This window comes from Tiliqua scincoides, chromosome 5 (assembly GCF_035046505.1).
Source record: "Tiliqua scincoides isolate rTilSci1 chromosome 5, rTilSci1.hap2, whole genome shotgun sequence".
NCBI lineage: Eukaryota > Metazoa > Chordata > Lepidosauria > Squamata > Scincidae > Tiliqua > Tiliqua scincoides.
In genome coordinates, this window is record NC_089825.1 from 32,243,756 (window position 1) to 32,265,639 (window position 21,884).

The following is a 21,884-nucleotide window of genomic DNA, read 5'->3' on the forward strand; positions in this document are numbered from 1 at the left end:
AGTGCTTCTTCAGTGACTACATTTTCTCTGGAATATATCTCAGAGTAGTGCTGCACCCAGCGTTCCATCTGCTGCGCCCGATCCTGGATGACCTCGCCTGTGGCAGACTTCAGAGGGGCAATTTTCTTCTGTGTTGGACCTAGGGCCTGCTTGATACCATCATACATCCCCTTGATGTTGCCCGTGTCAGCTGCTATCTGTATCTCGGAACAGAGCTGGAGCCAGTAGTCGTTAGCACATCTCCTGGCAGTCTGTTGGACTTTGCTGCGAGCAATTCGGAGGACCTGCAGGTTGCGCTCACTGGGACAGACCTTGTATGCTGCTTGAGCTCTCCTCTTTTCCTCAATGACTGGTGTCAACTCCTCAGAGTGGGCTTCAAACCAGTCTGCCGCCTTGTTGGTCTTCTTGCCGAATATGGACAAGGCGGTGTTGTAAACGGTATTCTTGAAATGTTCCCATCTGTTGGATGCGTTTGCGTCGGCCGGGCCTGGAAGAGATTCCTCAAGCGCTTGTGCAAATTCCTCCACTTTTCTCTGATCCCGGGTCTTGCTGGTATCAATGCGAGGTCTTCCTTCCTTTTTTGTGTGATACAGTCGCTTTGTTTGCAGTTTCACTCTGCTGCACACCAGGGAGTGGTCAGTGTCGCAGGCAGCACCATGATAACTGCGTGTGATCTTGATGCTGGGAAGGCTGGAGCGTCTGGTGAGGATCAGGTCGAGCTGGTGCCAGTGCTTTGATCTTGGATGTCTCCAAGAGACTCTATGTTGGGGCTTTGTGTTGAAGAACGTGTTGCTGACACAGAGACCGTGATGACAGCAAAACTCTAGCAGGCGTTGGCCATTTTCGTTCATCCTCCCAGTGCCAAACTGACCTAAGCAAGTGGGCCATGAACTGTTATCAGCACCAACTCTAGCATTGAAATCGCCGAGGATGAACAATGGCTCTTTTACAGGGATTTTCTTGACAGTGGTGGCCAGGTCATCATAGAATTTGTCTTTGGCTTCCGCTGGAGACGACAGAGTCGGTGCATAAGCACTGATGAGAGTGATAGGTCCTGCTGATGACTGGAGCTGCAGGGACAAAATTCTTTCACTTCCCACAGTAGGTGGGATGATGGATTTCAGCAGGGTATTTCTGACCGCAAAGCCAACGCCATGTTCCCTGGTTTCGTTTGGTGGTTTTCCCTGCCAGAAAAATGAGAAATTTCTCTCCTTGACAGATCCGGAATCTGGCAGCCTCGTCTCTTGAAGGGCGACGATGTCCATCTGCAGTCTGCTCAGCTCCATGTCGATGACAGCTGTTTTGCGTGCGTCGTCTATTTCTTGCAGGTCATCAGAGAAGCCAGGTGTCATTGTCCTAACGTTCCAGGTGCCCAGCTTTAGGGCAGTAGTTTTCTGTTTTCTGTTGCATGGTGCAGAGTTGTCGATCCGCTTGTCGGTTTTCACCCTAAACCCCACGCACCCCATGAGGTTAACGGACCGTGGCGAGGCAACACCTTACTGGCTGGGGACTGCCCAGCTTAAGGCGGGCGGTAGCTGCCCAATGAGATGCAATGATCTCTCCCACCGTCGGAAGCAGCCCCTGGCGTCATGCTCTACGCCAATCGAGCAAAGACTTATAACCGGTAAACTGCTGCTTCCCGTGTTGTGCCGACGCCGTATGGCAAAGTTGGAGTGTCCTCTCCAGTGCGCGAAGCCTGGGTAAAGAAGGTATGGAGGATAGGCTGTTACCCATGCAGCAAATCCCCCCTCTCCACGTCGCTGGAATGGTCCAATGGAAAGGCAGAAGCCAATACGGTTGGTTCCAGCGGCGTCGCAGGAGTTGCCAGAACGTGACTGTGTTCAGCCATGAACTGCCTAAGGGACTCCGGCTCCTGATTTTGCCTCGAGGTTGACTCCTGAAGCCTTTTCCAGAACTGGATGTAGCCACAAGGCAGTGGAGGTTTGAGGTCAGAGTTTCCTTCTCTTAGATGAGCTGCCTTCCTAGGCTGACGAGTCCCATCTACCCGGTAACTGCACCCATTATTAGCAAGTACAAGTAGTCATAAAACTGAAGGTATCATAAGTATATAATACAGTACATATGTTCATATTAATCTACGTAAAGGGACATTTTCATACTTTGCTTACCAAAAAGTTGTGTGCACCTCTTTCTGCAAATACTATTTGAGATGCAGTGGTCACACTTTCAATCCTGTGAACTGAACTCTTCTTTTTGTAGTTTGATTAATGGAGTTTTATGTGTGTCCACTGCACCATAACATTCCATTAGTCTTACAGATATAACAACTGATAAAAGTGATGTTGTCAGATTTCAACACAGTACAAAGACATGGGGATCTCCCTGTGCCAAAAAGTTATTTTCTTCCCAAGACTGTAAAGAATCATTGGAATATTTCTTCAAAGGCATCATCTTCATTTCTCTTTTGAACATGACCCACAGCAAAATCATTATACATTCCATTGTCTGATCACCTGGCTATCTGATAAGATCTCAGTTGAATTAATCTTATCAATCAACCTATATGAAATTATCCAAACATGCATACAAATTGTCATGATTGTACATTGGGTAAGGAATGTAATTTCTGAATCTATCTCCATTTTAGTAGCAGTTACTAATGAACTGATTGGTGCAGGATTTAGGAAGGACAAAAGGAGGAACTTCTTCACAGAGGATTAATAGTCTATGGCAGTGTTTCTCAAACTGTGGGTCAGGACCCACTAGGTGGGTCGCAAGCCAATTTCAGGTAGGTCCCCATTCATTTCAGTATTTTATTTTTAATATATTAGACTTGATGCTACCATCGTTATGTGACTGCCTTTGGGGAAATGTTACAGACCTGTACTTTGAACATGCTACTATGTATATTCTTTTAACAATGATAGTAAATGGGACTTACTCCTGGGTAAGGGTGGACAGGATTGCAGACTAGGATTGTAAAAATTTTCCTGCTTGATAATGTTACTTCCAGTCATGACATCACTTCTAATGGGTCTTGACAAGATTCTCATTCTAAAAAGTGGATCACAGTGCTCAATGTGTGAGAACTACTGGTCTATGGAATTCACTGCAATCAGACGTGATGAAGCCCACTAGTTCTGATGGATTTAGAACGGGTTTAGACAAAGTCATGGAGGAAAGGCCTATCCACAGCTTCTAGTCATGATAGCTGGGTACTACTTCCTGGCAGCAGCATGCCTCTGAAGACCAGTTCCAGAGGAATGGTGGTAGATAAATATGTGCTTTTCTCCTGCTTGTGGGCTTTTCACAGGTAGCTGGGGGGCACTGTGGGAAACAGAATATTGTATTACATAGGCATATGGTTCTCAAACCCCTTCAGGGAAGTTTGAGAACCCCTCCAATGTCCACCAAGGTTTCTGTAAACAGTCCTTATCTCCGACCAGCAAAGACTTCTGGTTTTTGTGCAATGTGATCACTGCAGTGGCATTGCTGCTATTGGAGCAGGGTCACTCCCCTTATGGGGGAATGCCCTGCTTCCAGTTCCCTGGTGGGTTGCTACCCACTAGTTTCAGAACCATTGATCTCTATTAACTATTTGCAGTAGAGATAATTGGACAATTGAAATTACAAGTGCCCATAATAGGGGTATCTCCTATGCTTCCGGTGGATTGTTCAACTTTTTAGTATCTAAATGAGTAGAGTTTTTAGTAAAATTCAATATGCAATTATATTTTTGTATTTATTAATTTTAAACAGTCTATAAAACTGATGATTTATATTGCAGCTATTTCTTTAGGAGGCCTGGGCAAGTTTTTTAAAAATATCTTCTTCCCACATATGGAGACAGTGTCAAACTCAGAATGATGAACAGCCCACAGTCAAAGTCAAGAGCAGAAGCCAGGACTCTGTCCCAGAAATCCAACAGAATCAGAGCCAAGAACGACACTAGTCACCCGGCCACATTTCCAGCATGAACAAAAAAATTACATCTATGTTAACATCTACACATCATGTTGATGATGCTTTTAGAGTAGAAAAATCCACCTACAAGTATAATGTGTGTCTCTACCCTAAAAATAATCTACTTCATGCCCTCCCAAAATGTGTGTATAATATCTCTGTACCTTCCAAAGTTCTACATCTCAAGCTCAGTGGTGTCACTAGGGTTTGCGTCACCTGGTGCAGGAGGCCGGCACGTCACCCCCCATGCAGTGGGCAGGACAGCACCCCAGGTGGTGGGCGTAGTGATGTACCATCACTCCGCCCCCACTGGTTTTTTGGCTGTACCATTTGATAGAACAAAGATAGGGCACATTCTGCATGAAATGACGCATTGATTGATATATAACATGATGGTATTATTCTTCCAAATGGTGATTTTAGTGATTTTGGTCACTAGTGGTGTCACATACCCCCCCCCCCCCGGTGTCAACTTACTAACACCTTATTGCAGCAGTTCTCAAACTTTTAGCACTGTAACCCACTTTTTAGAATGACAATCTGTCCAAGGTCCACCAGAAGTGATGTGATGGTGGAAGTGACATCATCAGGCAAATTAAAATAAATAAGTATAAATAATTAAAGTAAAACAAATAAATAAGCAGAAGCCAGCCCTGCTCCACCAAGTGAATTTCCTCTGTAGCCTGCCAACAATAACACCCCCCCCCCTTCAAAATCAGTAAGATTTTCAGCCCTACCCAGTGCCCAATTCAATTTAAGAACTTCTGTTTTAACCAGATCACTGTTAGGATCCACCTGGCTTTGCAAGTCTCAGAAAAGTTCACCTTATCAGCTGACACCTCTGTTTTGATCTTTTTTAGTGGGGGGGAGGGGAGGCTGCCTTCTGGAGCATCTGTTGAGCTCCAGTTCCATCAGATCAGGACCATTCAGGAGGCTTCACATTTCCCTGGCCTGACCACCAGCCAAGGCACGTTTGCTTACTCATGAGTAAATGCAACCATGAGGTGTAGTTTCATTTTCCATAGGGCTCAATACATTCGTCTGCTTGGAGGGAGGGACTTCCGTCTCAGGTGTTTTTGGGGCTGCAATCTTTGGATCAGGACCATTCTGATGTTGTTAGATTCCTCTCAGCCTGCCCTTTCCGACGGACTAAGGCAAAATTACCTACCCACAACTAAATGCGTGATACAGCTCAGTTTCACTTTCCATAGGGCTCCATGCCTTTTTTGTTTTCTGGGTTTGGGGCCATAACTTTAGATAGAAAGGAGATATTTCACTCTGGTGTTTTGCATTGCATTCAGCTGGTAATTCTGCATCCGACGGTATATAACATGATGGTATTACTCCTAACCACCATGATTTTAGCATGTCACCCCCCAATGTGTGTGTGCAGTTATTTTCATTTGTGCTTCTTTAATCTTCAAAACAGCAGTCATCACAAACTCACTGAAAGCCTCATAGATATCAGAAACCCACTGCATTTGCACAGCAAATTTTACTACCAGACATGTTCAGTCCAGAAGACACCTTCAAGTTAACAAAGAATCCTTACGAAGTTATTCTCTTGGTACCCATATATCACACTGTATTATGTAACAGCATTAGTTGATGGTAATTTCCTTCTAGTATATTAAAAAAAAGCTTTACAGAGTCAAATTATATGCACACTAGAGTGCAGTGCCTTTCTGAAGAGACATAAAGCAATGAATAATCTCCCAATAATCTCCCTAAGTTGTCATTAAATTTTCCAGTTAACTGTGAAACCATATTACATAAGGATGCACAAAATGACTCCAAAAGTAGAACAGCAGCAAACATTTTGAGGCAAAGGGGGGCTTTAAGTTCAGTGTTTCACAACCCATTATTTTCACAACATATAAGTTCTCATTGCAGTTTCCCTAACCAGCTGCTTCTGAATTTTTTTTAAGGAGCTATGGGAAGGGTCTTATCTTCCAGCTAACTTGACCCCTGCCAGGATCAAATTATGAAAATGTCAAGCTTTGCCTTTTCATAGCATCGGCTGATGCACCAGCTGTGACCCTTCCTGTGATTACAGTGGACCTGGCCACTGTTACATGTGCATTAGTCATATCCAGTTTAGATTCAGGCAGATTCCTCTACATGGGATGGCCCTTTAAGGATGCTAAGAAGTTGCACCTCATGCAAAATGGTGCTGCCAGGTTGCTATTGGGAGATCAGATTGTAATGCACATTACTCCCATTGTATTTATTCTTGTGTCTGATTTGCCCAGTTCTAAACACTGGAGTTAACTTTTAAGGCCCTTTGTTCCTGGCTAACTAAAGGACTGCCTTACTCCATAGGAATCTACCTGCCTGCTAAAGTCATCTGATGGTCTCTTTCTTGACCATTATTAACAGCCAAGAGGATGCACGGGGGAGGGCAGAATCACTGAAAAATAGATATTAACAAAGAAGATTACCACCACACAATCAACATTTTGACTTAATGGAACGATCAACAAGTAGTAGCAAAATGAACTTCAATACTTCTTAAACTTGAACCTAAAAAAGTAAAATTTGTTCCTCTTCTGAAAAATATTAATTCAATTGAGATTTCTCTAGTTTTATCTGAACTTTTATTTAAGACACATTCAAGGAAAGTGCAAGTATAGGTATACGCCCTTATCCACAGGGCTAAGTTCCGTTCCGGAATCCACCATGGTTAAGTGAAACCACGGATATGGGTAAACGCCTGCCCCTCCCACCCTCTGGAGCCCAGCAGAAGCTGCAGACATCTGTCTAAGGTCTTTGCCAGGCTCAGACTGAGCCCTAGAGCTTAAAAATGTCACTTCCAGTTTCACAGAGAAACCGGAAGTGATGTTTTCAATGCCTTACGCCCCACAGACCTGTTCTGCAGATAACTGAATTTGCAGATACAGGATCCACGGATAGGGGGTCCCCTGTAATAACAAGTAACCCAAAGTGACAGAATGTGGACTGAAAACAATTACTTTATTTGGACATACCATTTAGATCCATTCCATATCAGGTATGCATTGTGTCATTCAAAAATAATTAACAGGCTATATGCAAGGAACAGGTAGTGTTGGTTTTATACTTCTCTCCACATTTCCATTTACATGCTACTGTAATGGTAAGATGCAAATGAAGACTGATGTTTGATTTGTCAAAAGAGATGAAGAATAATGGCTTCAAACTTTCACTCAAACAGGGAACCAAAAGTGTTCACAAACTCCAAGAATAAATCTGTCATTCGTGCTCTACTTAGCAATTTGTGTACCAAGGCATTTGCTTTCAATTTACCTTAGATAGACTTAAATTGAATCTCAAGACAGGATCCAATTTCATCAAATGTTCTGAACCAACTGTCATAGATAATCAACTTAGCAAATGTATAGACAAACAATACTACAGATTTTAAGAATTTAGAACAACTCCATATTCCATAGTCTTTTACTCTAGTTCATTTATCTGCCTTCTCCAAAGATGTAGACAGAGCAAGCAAGAACATCAAAGGAGTAGAATATTTAAATTACTTTAAGGAACAGCTGCTATGCCTGCTTTTACCTATCATACTTCTGCAGGGATAGGGAACCAATGCACCAGTACTGGAATATGAAAGAGCAATACAACACTTCAGTTGTGTTCCCTGTGTTTATGTCCCTTAAAAATATCTGGTTATCAATTTATTGTTCTATATAGACTAAGATTTCACCTTTGAAGGATGGCACTGACCAGCCTGGAATACAGGCAGCAGGGAGGTCATGAAGTACCTTGAGAAGGAGTTTTTTCCTCCTCTTCCACCGAGAGGAAAGGAAGAGCCCCAAGACCTGCTGCACACTCAGGTGCTCAACCCGATCACAGGAAAACAAAGACTTAGCAGACCCTTGAGCTCAAAGGGGAAGCAACCTTTATTGGATTGGAGTCACTTGCAGCAAAAGAACAAGTAAATAGCACTGGTCCATTAAAAGAAAATATCCAATTCTACCACCAGTTTTAGGAGGCTTTCCATTAAGTTTGGTGCATAGTTTGGTAGTGTTCCCAGCACTGGAAGCCTTTCTGTGTTTAGCATTCTCTTCTCAAAATAGAAGCATCAACTTTTAAGCACTTAATAATTACTAAAAATCTGGGTTTGTTCTTCTTTTAAACCAGCCATTTTCAACCACTGTGCCATGGCACACTGGTGTGCTGCGAATGGTCCCCAGGTGTGCTGCAGGAATCTGGGAGAGGGCCATTTATCAATAGGACCACTGGGGATGTGAGCCCCCTATTGACCACATAGTGGGCCTTGTCAATTGCCAAAAAACTGATGATGTGCCTTGACCATTTTACTGCCTTGCCAGTGTGCCATGAGATGACAAAGGTTGAAAATCACTGTTTTAAACTTACATATTTTACTACTCCAGCAAGTGGCCTCAAGATACTCATTACTGTTACATCCAATGTGCAACCAAATAAAACTAGAACATAGCAAAACTACAGAAAGTTTAAAAGACAGGTACTTACATTCTGCATACTTCTGAAGCTGAGAGAACTCTGAAGGACTGAGGTTAGCCCACTTCTCCTGGTTCGTCATAATGATGGAAAAGTGCTGTTTTACATTCCAGTGTAAGTGGCGGACATTAAAACACACCCAGCAATTTTGCAGTTCAGATTCTCAATGATCCAATATTCAGGAAGAGATCAGTCTGCACTAGTTTAGATGGTGCTGATTTTCTAAAGCTTCTGGCACTGATGACAAATAAAAAAAAAACTGTTAAGACAAGAAAATACACTATTAGGAGGCACACAAGCCAAATGCAGAAAGCATCTATGCACTTTTGATAACTTTGGACCCAATCCTATCCAATTTTCCAGGGCCGGTGCAGCCATGACAATGGAGCATGTGCTGCATCCTTTGGTGGGGAGGCAGTCACAGAGGCCTCCTCAATGTTAGGGAACATTTGTTCCCTTACCTCCAGGCTGCATTGCGGCTGCACTGATGCTAGAATGTTGGATAGGATTGGGCCCTTTGCCTTGAATATTCCACATCATGAGTATCAAAGAATTATTGCTACTACTTTAGAGATGAGAAACTACTAGGTTCCGGGTTATTTGAAGGTCATGAACAAAGCTTTATTGGTCACATCATCCCAAAGCCAAAGTTGCTAACAGATAAGCTTAGGTATGGCATCAGGTCTATCAGCACAGCTATACTTCAAACAGAAGTTACCAGGATTGCTGCGTAAAGCAGGATTGGGGTCTGCTACACAATAAATAACAGATGACTTCTCGTTCTGGACTTCAAATACAATATTGTTCTTATTATTCCCAACCTTTTGTGTGTATAAATAACAAAATAAATTCCCATTTTCGAAAGAAAATTTACTCTTCTAATTTCTTCTAAGATTTTAATGAAGTCAAAGAGGTACATAATTTAAGTAATATTTTTAGATTCCAAAACCTAAAACAGTGTGAGCACAATTTGTAACAGTAGATAAGCTGTTTTATAAAATATGAGCCTAATGTATGTGTTAAATATTGCTAAGTAGCCTAACAAAGCATCTAACCATATATTTCCAGTCATAATGAACTGTTAAAGTGCATTTCACTCCAGTTGGCACCCTCTCCTGCTAAATCACATGTTTTCCTATAGGCCAGTTAAATTATTTTTGGTACATCAACAAGCTGCAATAGTTCCTGAAGACATGAATGACTGTGTTAGGAGTGAAACAAGATGGTGGCTGACATAGTGCCAAGAGGTGATGGTTAGGCCTTTAATAATAATAATAATAACGTTATTTTTACCCCGCCTTTCCCCCCCGAAGGGACTCAAGGCAGCTTACAACAGGTTAAAAACAGATTAAACAACATAATTAAAAAAACAGATTAACAACATAATTTAAAAACAGATAAAAGCATATTAACACATATAATAAAAACAGTAGTCAGATAACAAGTCATAAAAAGGTAAAAAGAGCATAGAGCAGCAAGTCATAAAAGAATCAGGCCTGTAAAAAATTGGTATTGGCAACCTTCAGTCTCGAAAGACTATGGTATCACGCTCTGAAAGGTGGTTCTGGCACAGCGTCTAGTGTGGCTGAAAAGGCCAATCCGGGAGTGACAATCCCTTCCACACCGGGGGCAAGTGCAGTCTGACCCTGGTCTGTCTCCCTGGCTATGGGCCTTCCTTCTTTGTCTCTTAGCCTCAGACTGTTGGCAAAGTGTCTCTTCAAACTGGGAAAGGCCATGCTGCACAGCCTGCCTCCAAGCGGGCCGCTCAGAGGCCACGGTTTCCCACTTGTTGAGGTCCATCCCTAAGGCCTTCAGATCCCTCTTGCAGATGTCCTTGTATCGCAGCTGTGGTCTACCTGTAGGGCGCTTTCCTTGCACGAGTTCTCCATAGAGGAGATCCTTTGGGATCCGGCCATCATCCATTCTCACGACATGACCAAGCCAACGCAGGCGTCTCTGTTTCAGCAGTGAATACATGCTAGGGATTCCAGCACGTTCCAGGACTGTGTTGTTTGGAACTTTGTCCTGCCAGGTGATGCCGAGGATGCGTCGGAGGCAGCGCATGTGGAAAGCACTCAGTTTCCTCTCCTGTTGTGAGCAAAGAGTCCATGACTCGCTGCAGTACAGAAGTGTACTCAGGACGCAAGCTCTGTAGACCTGGATCTTGGTATGTTCCGTCAGCTTCTTGTTGGACCAGACTCTCTTTGTGAGTCTGGAAAACGTGGTAGCTGCTTTACCGATTGCGCTTGTTTAGCTCGGTATCGAGAGAAAGAGTGTCGGAGATCGTTGAGCCAAGGTACACAAAGTCATGGACAACCTCCAGTTCATGCTCAGAGATTGTAATGCAGGGAGGTGAGTCCACATCCTGAACCATGACCTGTGTTTTCTTCAGGCTGATTGTCAGTCCAAAATCTTGGCAGGCCTTGCTAAAACGATCCATGAGCTGCTGGAGATCTTTGGCAGAGTGGGTAGTGACAGCTGCATCGTCGGCAAAGAGGAAGTCACGCAGACATTTCAGCTGGACTTTGGATTTTGCTCTCAGTCTGGAGAGGTTGAAGAGCTTTCCGTCTGATCTGGTCCGGAGATAGATGCCTTCTGTTGCAGTTCCAAAGGCCTGCTTCAGCAGGACAGCGAAGAAAATCCCAAACAAGGTTGGTGCAAGAACACAGCCCTGCTTCACTCCGCTTCGGATGTCAAAAGGGTCTGATGTGGAGCCATCGAAGACAACAGTGCCCTTCATGTCCTTGTGGAAAGATCTGATGATGCTGAGGAGCCTGGGTGGACATCCAATCTTGGGGAGAATCTTGAAGAGGCCGTCTCTGCTGACCAGGTCGAAAGCCTTTGTGAGATCTATGAAGGCTATAAAGAGTGACTGTCGTTGTTCCCTGCATTTCTCCTGCAGTTGTCTAAGGGAGAATACCATATCAGTGGTGGACCTGTTGGCTCGGAATCCACACTGCGATTCTGGATAGACGCTCTCTGCAAGTACCTGGAGCCTCTTTAGTACAACTCGGGCAAACAGCTTTCCTACAACGCTAAGGAGAGAGATGCCGCGGTAGTTGTTGCAGTCACCCCTGTCACTTTTGTTCTTGTACAGCGTGATGATGTTTGCATCCCTCATGTCTTGAGGTACTCCACCTTCTCTTCAGCAGAGACAGAGGATTTCATGTAGCTCAGTGACGATGATCTCTTTGCAGCATTTTAGGACTTCAGCAGGGATGCTGTCTTTTCCAGGTGCCTTGCCAAAGGCAAGGGAGTCCAGGGCCACGTGAAGTTCTTCTAAGGTTGGTTCACTGTCAAGCTCTTCCAGCACAGGCAGGCACTCAATGTTGTTCAGTGCTTCTTCGGTGACTACATTTTCTCTGGAATATAGCTCAGAGTAGTGCTGCACCCAGCGTTCCATCTGCTGCGCCCGATCCTGGATGACCTCGCCTGTTGCAGACTTCAGAGGGGCAATTTTCCTCTGTGTTGGACCTAGGGCCTGCTTGATACCATCATACATCCCCTTGATGTTGCCCGTGTCAGCTGCTATCTGTATCTCGGAACAGAGCTGGAGCCAGTAGTCGTTAGCACATCTCCTGGCAGTCTGTTGAACTTTGCTGCGAGCAGTTCGGAGGACCTGCAGGTTGCGCTCACTGGGACAGGCCTTGTATGCTGCTTGAGCTCTCCTCTTTTCCTCAATGACTGGTGTCAACTCCTCAGAGTGGGCTTCAAACCAGTCTGCCGCCTTGTTGGTCTTCTTGCCGAATATGGACAAGGCGGTGTTGTAAACGGTATTCTTGAAATGTTCCCATCTGTTGGATGCGTTTGCGTCGGCCGGGCCTGGAAGAGATTCCTCAAGCGCTTGTGCAAATTCCTCCACTTTTCTCTGATCCCGGGTCTTGCTGGTATCAATGCGAGGTCTTCCTTCCTTTTTCGTGTGATACAGTCGCTTTGTTTGCAGTTTCACTCTGCTGCACACCAGGGAGTGGTCAGTGTCGCAGGCAGCACCATGATAACTGCGTGTGATCTTGATGCTGGGAAGGCTGGAGCGTCTGGTGAGGATCAGGTCGAGCTGGTGCCAGTGCTTTGATCTTGGATGTCTCCAAGAGACTCGATGTTGGGGCTTTGTGTTGAAGAACGTGTTGCTGACACAGAGACCGTGATGACAGCAAAACTCTAGCAGGCGCTGGCCATTTTCGTTGATCCTCCCAGTGCCAAACTGACCTAAGCAAGTGGGCCATGAACTGTTATCAGCACCAACTCTAGCATTGAAATCGCCGAGGATGAACAATGGCTCTTTTACAGGGATTTTCTTGACAGTGGTGGCCAGGTCATCATAGAATTTGTCTTTGGCTTCTGCTGGAGACGACAGAGTCGGTGCATAAGCACTGATGAGAGTGACAGGTCCTGCTGATGACTGGAGCTGCAGGGACAAAATTCTTTCACTTCCCACAGTAGGTGGGATGATGGATTTCAGCAGGGTATTTCTGACCGCAAAGCCAACGCCATGTTCCCTGGTTTCGTTTGGTGGTTTTCCCTGCCAGAAAAATGAGAAATTTCTCTCCTTGACAGATCCGGAATCTGGCAGCCTAGTCTCTTGAAGGGCGACGATGCCCATCTGCAGTCTGCTCAGCTCCATGTCGATGACAGCTGTTTTGCGTGCGTCGTCTATTTCTTGCAGGTCATCAGAGAAGCCAGGTGTCATTGTCCTAATGTTCCAGGTGCCCAGCTTTAGGGCAGTAGTTTTCTGTTTTCTGTTGCATGGTGCAGAGTTGTCGATCCGCTTGTCGGTTTTCACCCTAAACCCCACGCACCCCATGAGGTTAACGGACCGTGGCGAGGCAACACCTTACTGGCTGGGGACTGCCCAGCTTAAGGCGGGCGGTAGCTGCCCAATGAGATGCAATGATCTCTCCCACCGTCGGAAGCAGCCCCTGGCGTCATGCTCTACGCCAATCGAGCAAAGACTTATAACCGGTAAACTGCTGCTTCCCGTGTTGTGCCGACGCCGTATGGCAAAGTTGGAGTGTCCTCTCCAGTGCGCGAAGCCTGGGTAAAGAAGGTATGGAGGATAGGCTGTTACCCATGCAGCAAATCCCCCCTCTCCACGTCGCTGGAATGGTCCAATGGAAAGGCAGAAGCCAATACGGTTGGTTCCAGCGGCGTTGCAGGAGTTGCCAGAACGTGACTGTGTTCAGCCATGAACTGCCTAAGGGACTCCGGCTCCTGATTTTGCCTTGAGGTTGACTCCTGAAGCCTTTTCCACAACTGGATGTAGCCACAAGGCAGTGGAGGTTTGAGGTCAGAGTTTCCTTCTCTTAGATGAGCTGCCTTCCTAGGCTGACGAGTCCCATCTACCCGGTAAAAAATTAAAAGATGTTGAAAAGATGTTAAAAAGGCCGAGAACTCAGAAGGCTTGTTTAAACAGAAGGGTCTTCAGGCCTCGCCGAAAAGTCTCAAGAGAGGCAGCCATTCTTAAGTCAAGGGGAAGGGAATTTAGAGGGAACAACATGACCATTTATGGTAATGCAGTGAGCAACTGCAGAGTGTATAAAAAGGATGGGTCTTCCCTGACTCAGCAGTTTTCATGCTTATGCCACATTGCTGAAAGTAGGCTACTTGGGGAGCACACACTCCAATAAACGTGTTGAAGACCATACTAGTGTTGTCTTTCTTGCCATTAGGGCAACAGACAAAGGGGAAGCTACTTTGATCCTCCAGTGACAACTGTAAAGAATTACATAGTGGATTCCAAAGTTTTTCCCTTTTTTAGCCAAGATATGACAAACTAACCAACAGGATAGAGAGAAAGAAAGGAATTAACATGAGAAGTAGGGTGGGTACCTTTTCTGGCTGCATTCTTTAACAGCTGCAGAACAGGTAGTAACTCAAAATGTGCTGCTTTCTTTCCCCATCGTGCAGAAACCACTTTGAAGGACATTTTACCAGCTGAATTTCTACTGGTCCTGCAGCTGTTCAAAGGCAAAAGAGCCCTGCCAGCAAAATGTGGAAGGCTGGTTAATGGGGAACAGCTGGCAGCCATAATACAGTATCCATGGCTACAGTTCCAGTTGCCCACCATGCACATGACATAACTGCCTCATGTGAAATGTCACTAACTCCTAAAAGTAGATCGATGCCATATTATTGGTTTACAGCATTCACCAGGCATCCTTCCAACAGAAGATATCCCAAGGCAGCATACGGAACTAAAAAGTTACAACAGAAATTACAACCACTTACATACTAAATTTAACCACATATGCCAGCATAAACACCATATAAAATGGTAGCATCATAATATTTATCTAATCTTGACACCAGTGCCAAAAAAAAAACCCACGCACTGCAATGGAGAATCAACTTTTCATTATGCTGCTATGGAAAGCACTTTGAAAAACTTTAAACAAAAAGTTATATATAAATAGACAAAGAAAGCGACAGCAGAACATTCACCCATGTTGTGAGCATAGCTGCTTCCGGTGCCAATATGGATAAAGATAGAATCACATCCACCATGCTACATCTATAAGTTTAAGTTCTTCAGCTGGTTTTTCAGAATTGCTATCCCAGACTCCCCAGGTGTGAAGATGATAATTACAACTCACAGCTTGCTTTGCTATTTAAGGTGCTCTTTTACCCTGGTTATATGTAAATAATTAAGGACCGCTTAACGACATAATTTCCTTGGACTTTTACAATCTCTACCAATTTGCTCTGATGATATAGTGGGCCCTTGCCAAGGCATCAAAATGTATGCCCCAGCTCCTAGAGCTGCAGTTGCTACAACTTTACACTCTCGTTCCTAGATAATGCCACAAAGGGAACGTTTATCTATCTGTTTAGAAGCAATAGGGAATATATTGATAAACATACAGAAAACCCTTAATTTACCCCTGCTAATTGGGTAAGAGGCACTTTTTCAAGTGGGTGCTCCTTTTTTTAAGCAAGGGGAGAGTAACTGGCCCACCTCACCCCAGCACTGTCTGTTCTAGTGGCTGTCTGCTGGTGTTCATTTGCATTTTTTTAGATTGTGAGCCCTTTTGGGACAGGGAGCCATTTAGTTATTTGATTTTTCTCTGTAAACCGCTTTGTGAACTTGTAGTTGAAAAGCGGTATATAAATACTGTTAATAACAACAACAACAACAACAACAGACCTTGATTCAATAGACTTCTGAAATAATGGACCAATTCCAAGGTCTCAGAGGTCCATTAGGCCTTACTTTATACCGTTTGCTGGGTAATGCCAAAGGAGCTTGTAAGGTAGCATAAGAACAGCCCTGCCAGATCAGGATAAAGGCCCATCTAGTCCAGCTTCCTGTATCTCACAGTGGCCCACCAGATGCCTCAGGGAGCACACAGACAACAAGAGACGTGTATCCTGGTGCCCTCCCTTGCACCTGGCATTCTGAGGTAGCCTACTTCTAAAATCAGGAGGTAGTGAAGTGTCAGAAAGTGCTGGGGACAAGCTTAACAATCTTCCAGGGCTGGTGCTGAAGCTGAAGGACAAAACTGAAAGTGGCAGCTTCAGCATCAGCCCTGGAAGATCGCTAAGCTTGTCCCCAGTATTTCTGGAATTTACTTCTGACCAGGGATGCATAGGATTAAATTAGCTTAGCCATTTCAGAGCCTTTGGAGGGACAGACTTATAATATTTGCTGCTTATAAAGTAGGATTTAAACACAACAAACTAGACTTGCTATGTTCTTGGTCAATTACTTTACCAGAAAAAATGTGAAAAGGAGAAAACACAAAATGCTAAACAGCACAAACTGGACTGAGCAAGAAAAGAGTAAGGAATAAAGTGAATGTCTGTAATACAGAACACAGTTCTCAACCATGAATATGAAAAAACAGACTGACAATCACTATTTCACCCAACGAGTATGAAAGAGCTCATACAGATCCAACTGAACAAGAGAAATGTCGCTTTTTAGCGGCGCATGTCTACTCAAAGGAAGTCTCATATTTCAGTGACTTTACTCCCATGTAAGTGTATATAGGACTGGAGCTTTGGAGCCCAATCCTATGGAACTTTCCAACACCGACGTGGCCATAATACAGCCCTGTGGTAAGGGAATAAATGTTCACTTAAGGAGGCCTCCGACTGCCTCCCTACCGCTGAATGCAGTGCACACCCTGGTTGTGCTGGAAAGTTGGACAGAACTGGCCCTAAGTGGCTGTAAGGTTTCAAGGGCTGAACAAATGGGCAAGTCTTTTCTTAAATTTGTGTCAGGTAAATTAATATTCACCAGTTCCAGTTTATAATAATGTTGCCACAGCCAGATGCAGAACCATAGTGCTTTCACGTATTACTAGTGACCGGGAAAGCTGTTTGGAACAGTTATAAAAAAAACAATATTTTTAATATCCACAAATGACACTTTTCACATTGCAACAGTGTCAGTTGTGTAGCAGTGGTTGGAGAGTAGCAAGAGTAGGCTGGAATTCTTCTATGCCCTAAGAAGCTGTTTTCAATCTACTAGTTCTGCTGCCCATGTTCAACCTTACTGTATCACCAATGTCTCAGCTATTAGTTTTCTTTCTTTCTTTCTTGCCCATCCTCAGCCATTTTAGCTTTTCTCTTCATCTTCCCCGCTCACTTGATCACCAAATGCCTTCACTCCTTGCTCTTTCCAACATTCTACACCCCCTCCATTCTTTTGTCATGCATCCCATAACATCAGAGTAACCCTAACAGACCCAAAATAGCTTAGCTATAGCTAATTTTTTTTAAAAGGCTTTTTTGTTTATTTTTAAAAATAATAGTATATCCATGACTGCAAACTATAACAAAGGCAAAGGCCTACATTCAGTGTACTGGACGCATTCACCTATCTATAGTTTGGATCATGGGCATTCTCCAGTTAACTTACATATCGAGAGAAAAAGGTCTCAAGAAAACTCTATATGATTGACTTTTTCATCTTATGTTGGATTCAATTTTGTGCAATTTATTATTGTCTTAACATTTAATACTATTACTCCTGGGATCGCTAATTATATTAGATTCTCCAGCTTTAATGTCAGGATGTGATATTTTGGGACAGCATGCAATTTAATAAAAGCTAACCTGAGATTTAGTCACTGCATAGCAGTTTCACAAGGCTGTGTAGACAGAAGGAAAACAATAAGGGTACAATCCTATAACAATTACCAAGAGTGTTATAGAGAAAGCCCCGCTGAACACTCCTGCACTGAATTCTGAGTAATCATGTATACCATGAGTGTGCTGTAAGATAAAGCCTGCAGGATCAGGCCAAGGTCCATCTAGTGCAGCATTCAGTTCCCCCAGTGATCCACCAGACACCTCACAAAAAAACTCACAAGTGCGAAAGAAAGGCTACCTCTGCCTCACTGTGGCTCACCAGTACCTGGTATCCAGAGGCATACTGCATCTAAACCTGACAGTAACACGGGGTGTCAAACTGGTTTCATACAGTGGGACAAACAGCATTCATGATGCTTGCTGACGTCCAGAAGTGGTGTCATTAAGTACATCACAAGCAGAAATAAGCACTTTTTCTCAGGAACTCATTAGCTATAAGTGACAGAAGAGAAAACACACAAATCTTTAACATACCTTCAAGAAATAGGAGAGCCCAATTACCACATAGACCACCCTTTCAGTAGTGACACATCAGGACAGCTCAGTAGCTGAGAGCAACTGATGGAGGTTCTAGGAGAGCCCAAAGGGCAGATAAAGAGCTTCTGTGGGCCACTTCTGCCCCAGGTCTTATGTTTGACACCTTTGCGTTACACATTGTCATTACGTCTGGTACCAATTGATAGATTTGTATTCCACAAATTTATCCAATCCCCCCTTTAAAGCCATCTAAGCTAGTGGCCATCACAACAGCTCCACAACTTGTTACAAATAGTTCACAAACTAATTATGTGCTGCATGAAAAAGTATCTTCTTTTGTCTGACCTAAATCTCCCTCCAATCAGTTTCACTGGATCACTCCTGGTTCTACTGTTGTGAGAAAGAGTGAGAGTATGTCATTTCATATATAATTTTATAAGGCTGCAGTCCTATCCTGGAAGTAAGTCCCATTGACTATAATGAGACTTCTGCATAATCATCCACAGTAAATATTGGACTCTCAGTCATGTTCCCCCTTAATAGCCTTTTTTCCAAATGAAAAAGGTCAAGACATTGAGCCTTTCCTGAAAAGGAAGTTGGTCCAAGTCTCTGATCATTTCGCTTGCCATCTTTTCCAGCTCTAAAATATCCGTTTGAGATGTGGCAACAGGAATGCTATAGAGTACTTCAAACAACATTGTGTCATAGATTTGTATAGGGGTATTAGGACAACATTTTGAAAAAAAAGCTAAGGGCCCAATCCTATCCACCTGTCTAGCATTGATGCAACTGCACCAATGGGGTATGGGCTGCATCTGAAGTAAGGCGACACTCACAGAGGCTTGCTCAAGGTAGAGGAACATTTGTTCCCTTACTGCACTGCAACTGCATCTGGATTGGAAAGTTGGGTAGTATTGGGCCCTTAATGTTATACATAAATTAGTACAGGGAATATTTCAAGTCATGTTTCACAAGTTTTTAATATTCATTATTCAAGTTCTATCCATGTCACTACCTTATCATATTCAAGGGGGACTTAACAGCAAACAGAAGCCAGAGAGGCATGCTGCCATCATTATCACCTACACCTGCTGCTGCAGATGAAGTTATATTTTAAAAATGTTTCTCTTATATTCTGGATTCAGAAAGGCTCTCTCCTTTTTCCAGCAGGGACTGCCTTAAGGTAACAGAGCTTAATCAAATTACCTCTCAGGTTTGATATTACTTTGAATCCTACAAGAGAATAATACTTAATTCAAGAGCTTTCTACAAGAAGTCTCAAGGACCTTCTTTTAAGAATTATAAATCCTCTATTATAATTTGAAAGACTGTCTGATTTAAATATAAAGAAGGAAAAAGCCTACCATCTTTAGCTGGAAGCGTGTCCCTGCATAATAATGAAAACATATTCCATATCATTTAAAAATTACTGATACTGTAAGAAAATGTTTCCTCTCAAGTAATATCTCTCTTTTTCAGATCTACTCCTTATACACAAAAGTTACAAGTGGAATAGCAGATAATAACTTAGACAATGGCTGTAATTTGGAGGACAAAATTTATTTGAATGAAAATTCTGGGGCCTACTTGGATATACCAGCACAAGGTGGCTGAAGTCTTACTATACCAAACTATGATGGGTTAGAATCCCTTGTAGAAATGGGATTTCCACCATTTGGTATGGAAAGAGCCTTGCGTGCACCAAAGGAACTTTGCTTTCCTGAACCAGCAACATAATCTCAATTACACAGGCAGTTTCCAATTGACAGATGTCAGCCAATCTGTTAAGAATCAAGTTTGCTTTCATTTGAGCTTTAAATGAGATCGCCAGATCGGTCATTCAACAAAATACATCGTTGCTGCTCCTCCCACCCTTTACCCTCCTGGCCATGGTGTCCACCCCTCTATTACCTTAGTATGCTTAATTACTACAGAGAGATTGAGTTAGGGAATTTCCATTCAGATGGCAAAAGGGGTACATACGTGGCTCCTGAGAAGTACCATCCCTGGGTAGGCCTTTGACACCAGCAGAGGCACGTGTTGAGTCAACAACCATGTGAGAGCCAGAGTGGGTGGTTTTGGAGGTGGACTCAGACCTGGAAGATCCAGGTTCAAATCCCCCCTCAGCTATGAAGCATCTTGGGTGACCTTGGGCCAGTCACTTTCTCTCAGCCTCACCTACCTCACAGGGTTGTTGTGAGAAAAAAGGAGGGGAGCATCCGTGTACACCGCCCTGAGCTCTTTGGGGGAAGGGCAGTATAAAAATGTGATAAAAAATAAATACAGTGCCTACCACAGCTTCTTCTGCCACGAGAGCAAGAACTCCCTTCTCACCTCAATCACTCCACAGCAGCAAAAAGCTATTTGGCCACTGTGGGCATTAAGTAGGTTAAGTGGGAGTGGGAGTCAAGCAAGGGATTGGGTGGGAAGAACAACAGCTGGCCTTTCTCCTTCTACAACAAGTTGGATCTGGCAACTTTAGCTGTAACCAGCTCTTCTCCTGCGAGTGACTTATAACCGTCTCCTCTCAAAGCACAAGTGCTGCATTTACAGCTTCTGGAAAAATGAAGGGTTCTGTTTTTCTTTCACCACGTAATACACTTAGGGAACTTAACATAACATGAAGAACCATTTGTCAAATGATCTAAAAACAAAGTTCTGTCAACAGAAGTATCTTGGGAATTGTGTATATTAAGTTTTGGAGCTACTGGCAAATTGCTTCAGTGAACTTTCTTATGCTAGGGTCAACTATATTGACTTCTTTTTTTCATATGATATCAAACTATAAAAATATTAGGAATATTATTACACTTAAGGTGAAGCCAGAAGAGTGCAAAAGATGGCACAAAAGGGAAAAGATGTCAGCACCAAAAGGACAAACAAAAAAAATATGTTTCAGAAGTTGAACATGGCATGGCATTTGGATTTATAAACTTTGTTCACACCTTCAGATCATATCTACTGAATATGTACAGGAGGAAGCAGGATTGTGACCACCAGTTCCTCCAACAGTCCACATTCAGGGTAAGGTATGAATTATTACAGTATTGTTATTGAAGTTCATATTCTACAGCTTGAGAGCCCTCAAAGCAGTGCACAGCCATTAATTTATTTATTTTTTTAAAAACCCAGCATCATAAAAGGAAGCAGCAACAAGGAAAATACTAAAATGCTCAGCAAAAGGACCAAAAAAAAATCAACCCAGAGAAAATACATTAAAGGCCTGCCTAAAGAGGAAGGTCTTTTCTAACCTTCAAAAAGTGTAAAGGAAGGGGCTAGATAAGTCTCCTGAGAGATGGAGTTCTGAAGAAGGAGCATCATGACTGGAGATGTAATGCACTGCTAACCAGTAAAGTAACTTCAGAGGGCAATGGTACCTGGAATAGAGTCTCCCCAGTAGACTTCCACTGGAGACCATATGTGAAAAGATAGTCCTTTAAAAATTCTGGCACCACTGCATCACTGTGTGGGGAGTTTCGGTGGACTGGGCTGTAAGTCTTAGGCATAGACAACAAATGTTGAAGACATTAAAAGCCCAATCCTATTGCTTGCAGCATCAGCACTGAGGGTTGCAAAAGTTCCGTGAGGCACTCTGATGCCAGCAAGAGACATCCAGCCCCAGCAGAGAGGCCAATCAGTGACAAACCTCAGCACCAACAAGACACAGGATAGCAGTGCAGGATGGCAAGTATCTCCTCTGGACATCAGGAAGGCATTTTGGGAAGGGTGGAGGGAAGACGCAGAGAGAGCAAATCTGGGCGGAAGATGGTCGTGAGGGCAGATCAGGCATGGGAGGGAAGTAGAAAGAGTGGCAGCATCTGCTACCAAATCCTATGCCCTCTTTGGAGCCATGGAGCCCTACACGGGCCTCCTGAGCTCTGTGCCAGCTCTAGATCTCCAGCTGTTGCCCTGGC

General features: G+C 43.7%; 1 protein-coding gene across 4 annotated transcripts in view; it reads right to left on the reverse strand.

Annotated features, from left to right (window-relative positions):
• The window catches only part of DGKB (diacylglycerol kinase beta), a 271,357-nt gene extending 262,875 nt beyond the window's left edge, over positions 1–8,482 (reverse strand). For all 4 annotated transcript variants that reach the window (XM_066627151.1, XM_066627149.1, XM_066627150.1 and 1 more), the window contains exon 1: positions 8,413–8,482. In XM_066627151.1, coding sequence (XP_066483248.1) covers positions 8,413–8,482 — 70 coding nt within the window. The remainder of the gene's footprint in view (positions 1–8,412) is intronic.
• Between the last annotated feature and the right edge of the window lie 13,402 nt (positions 8,483–21,884).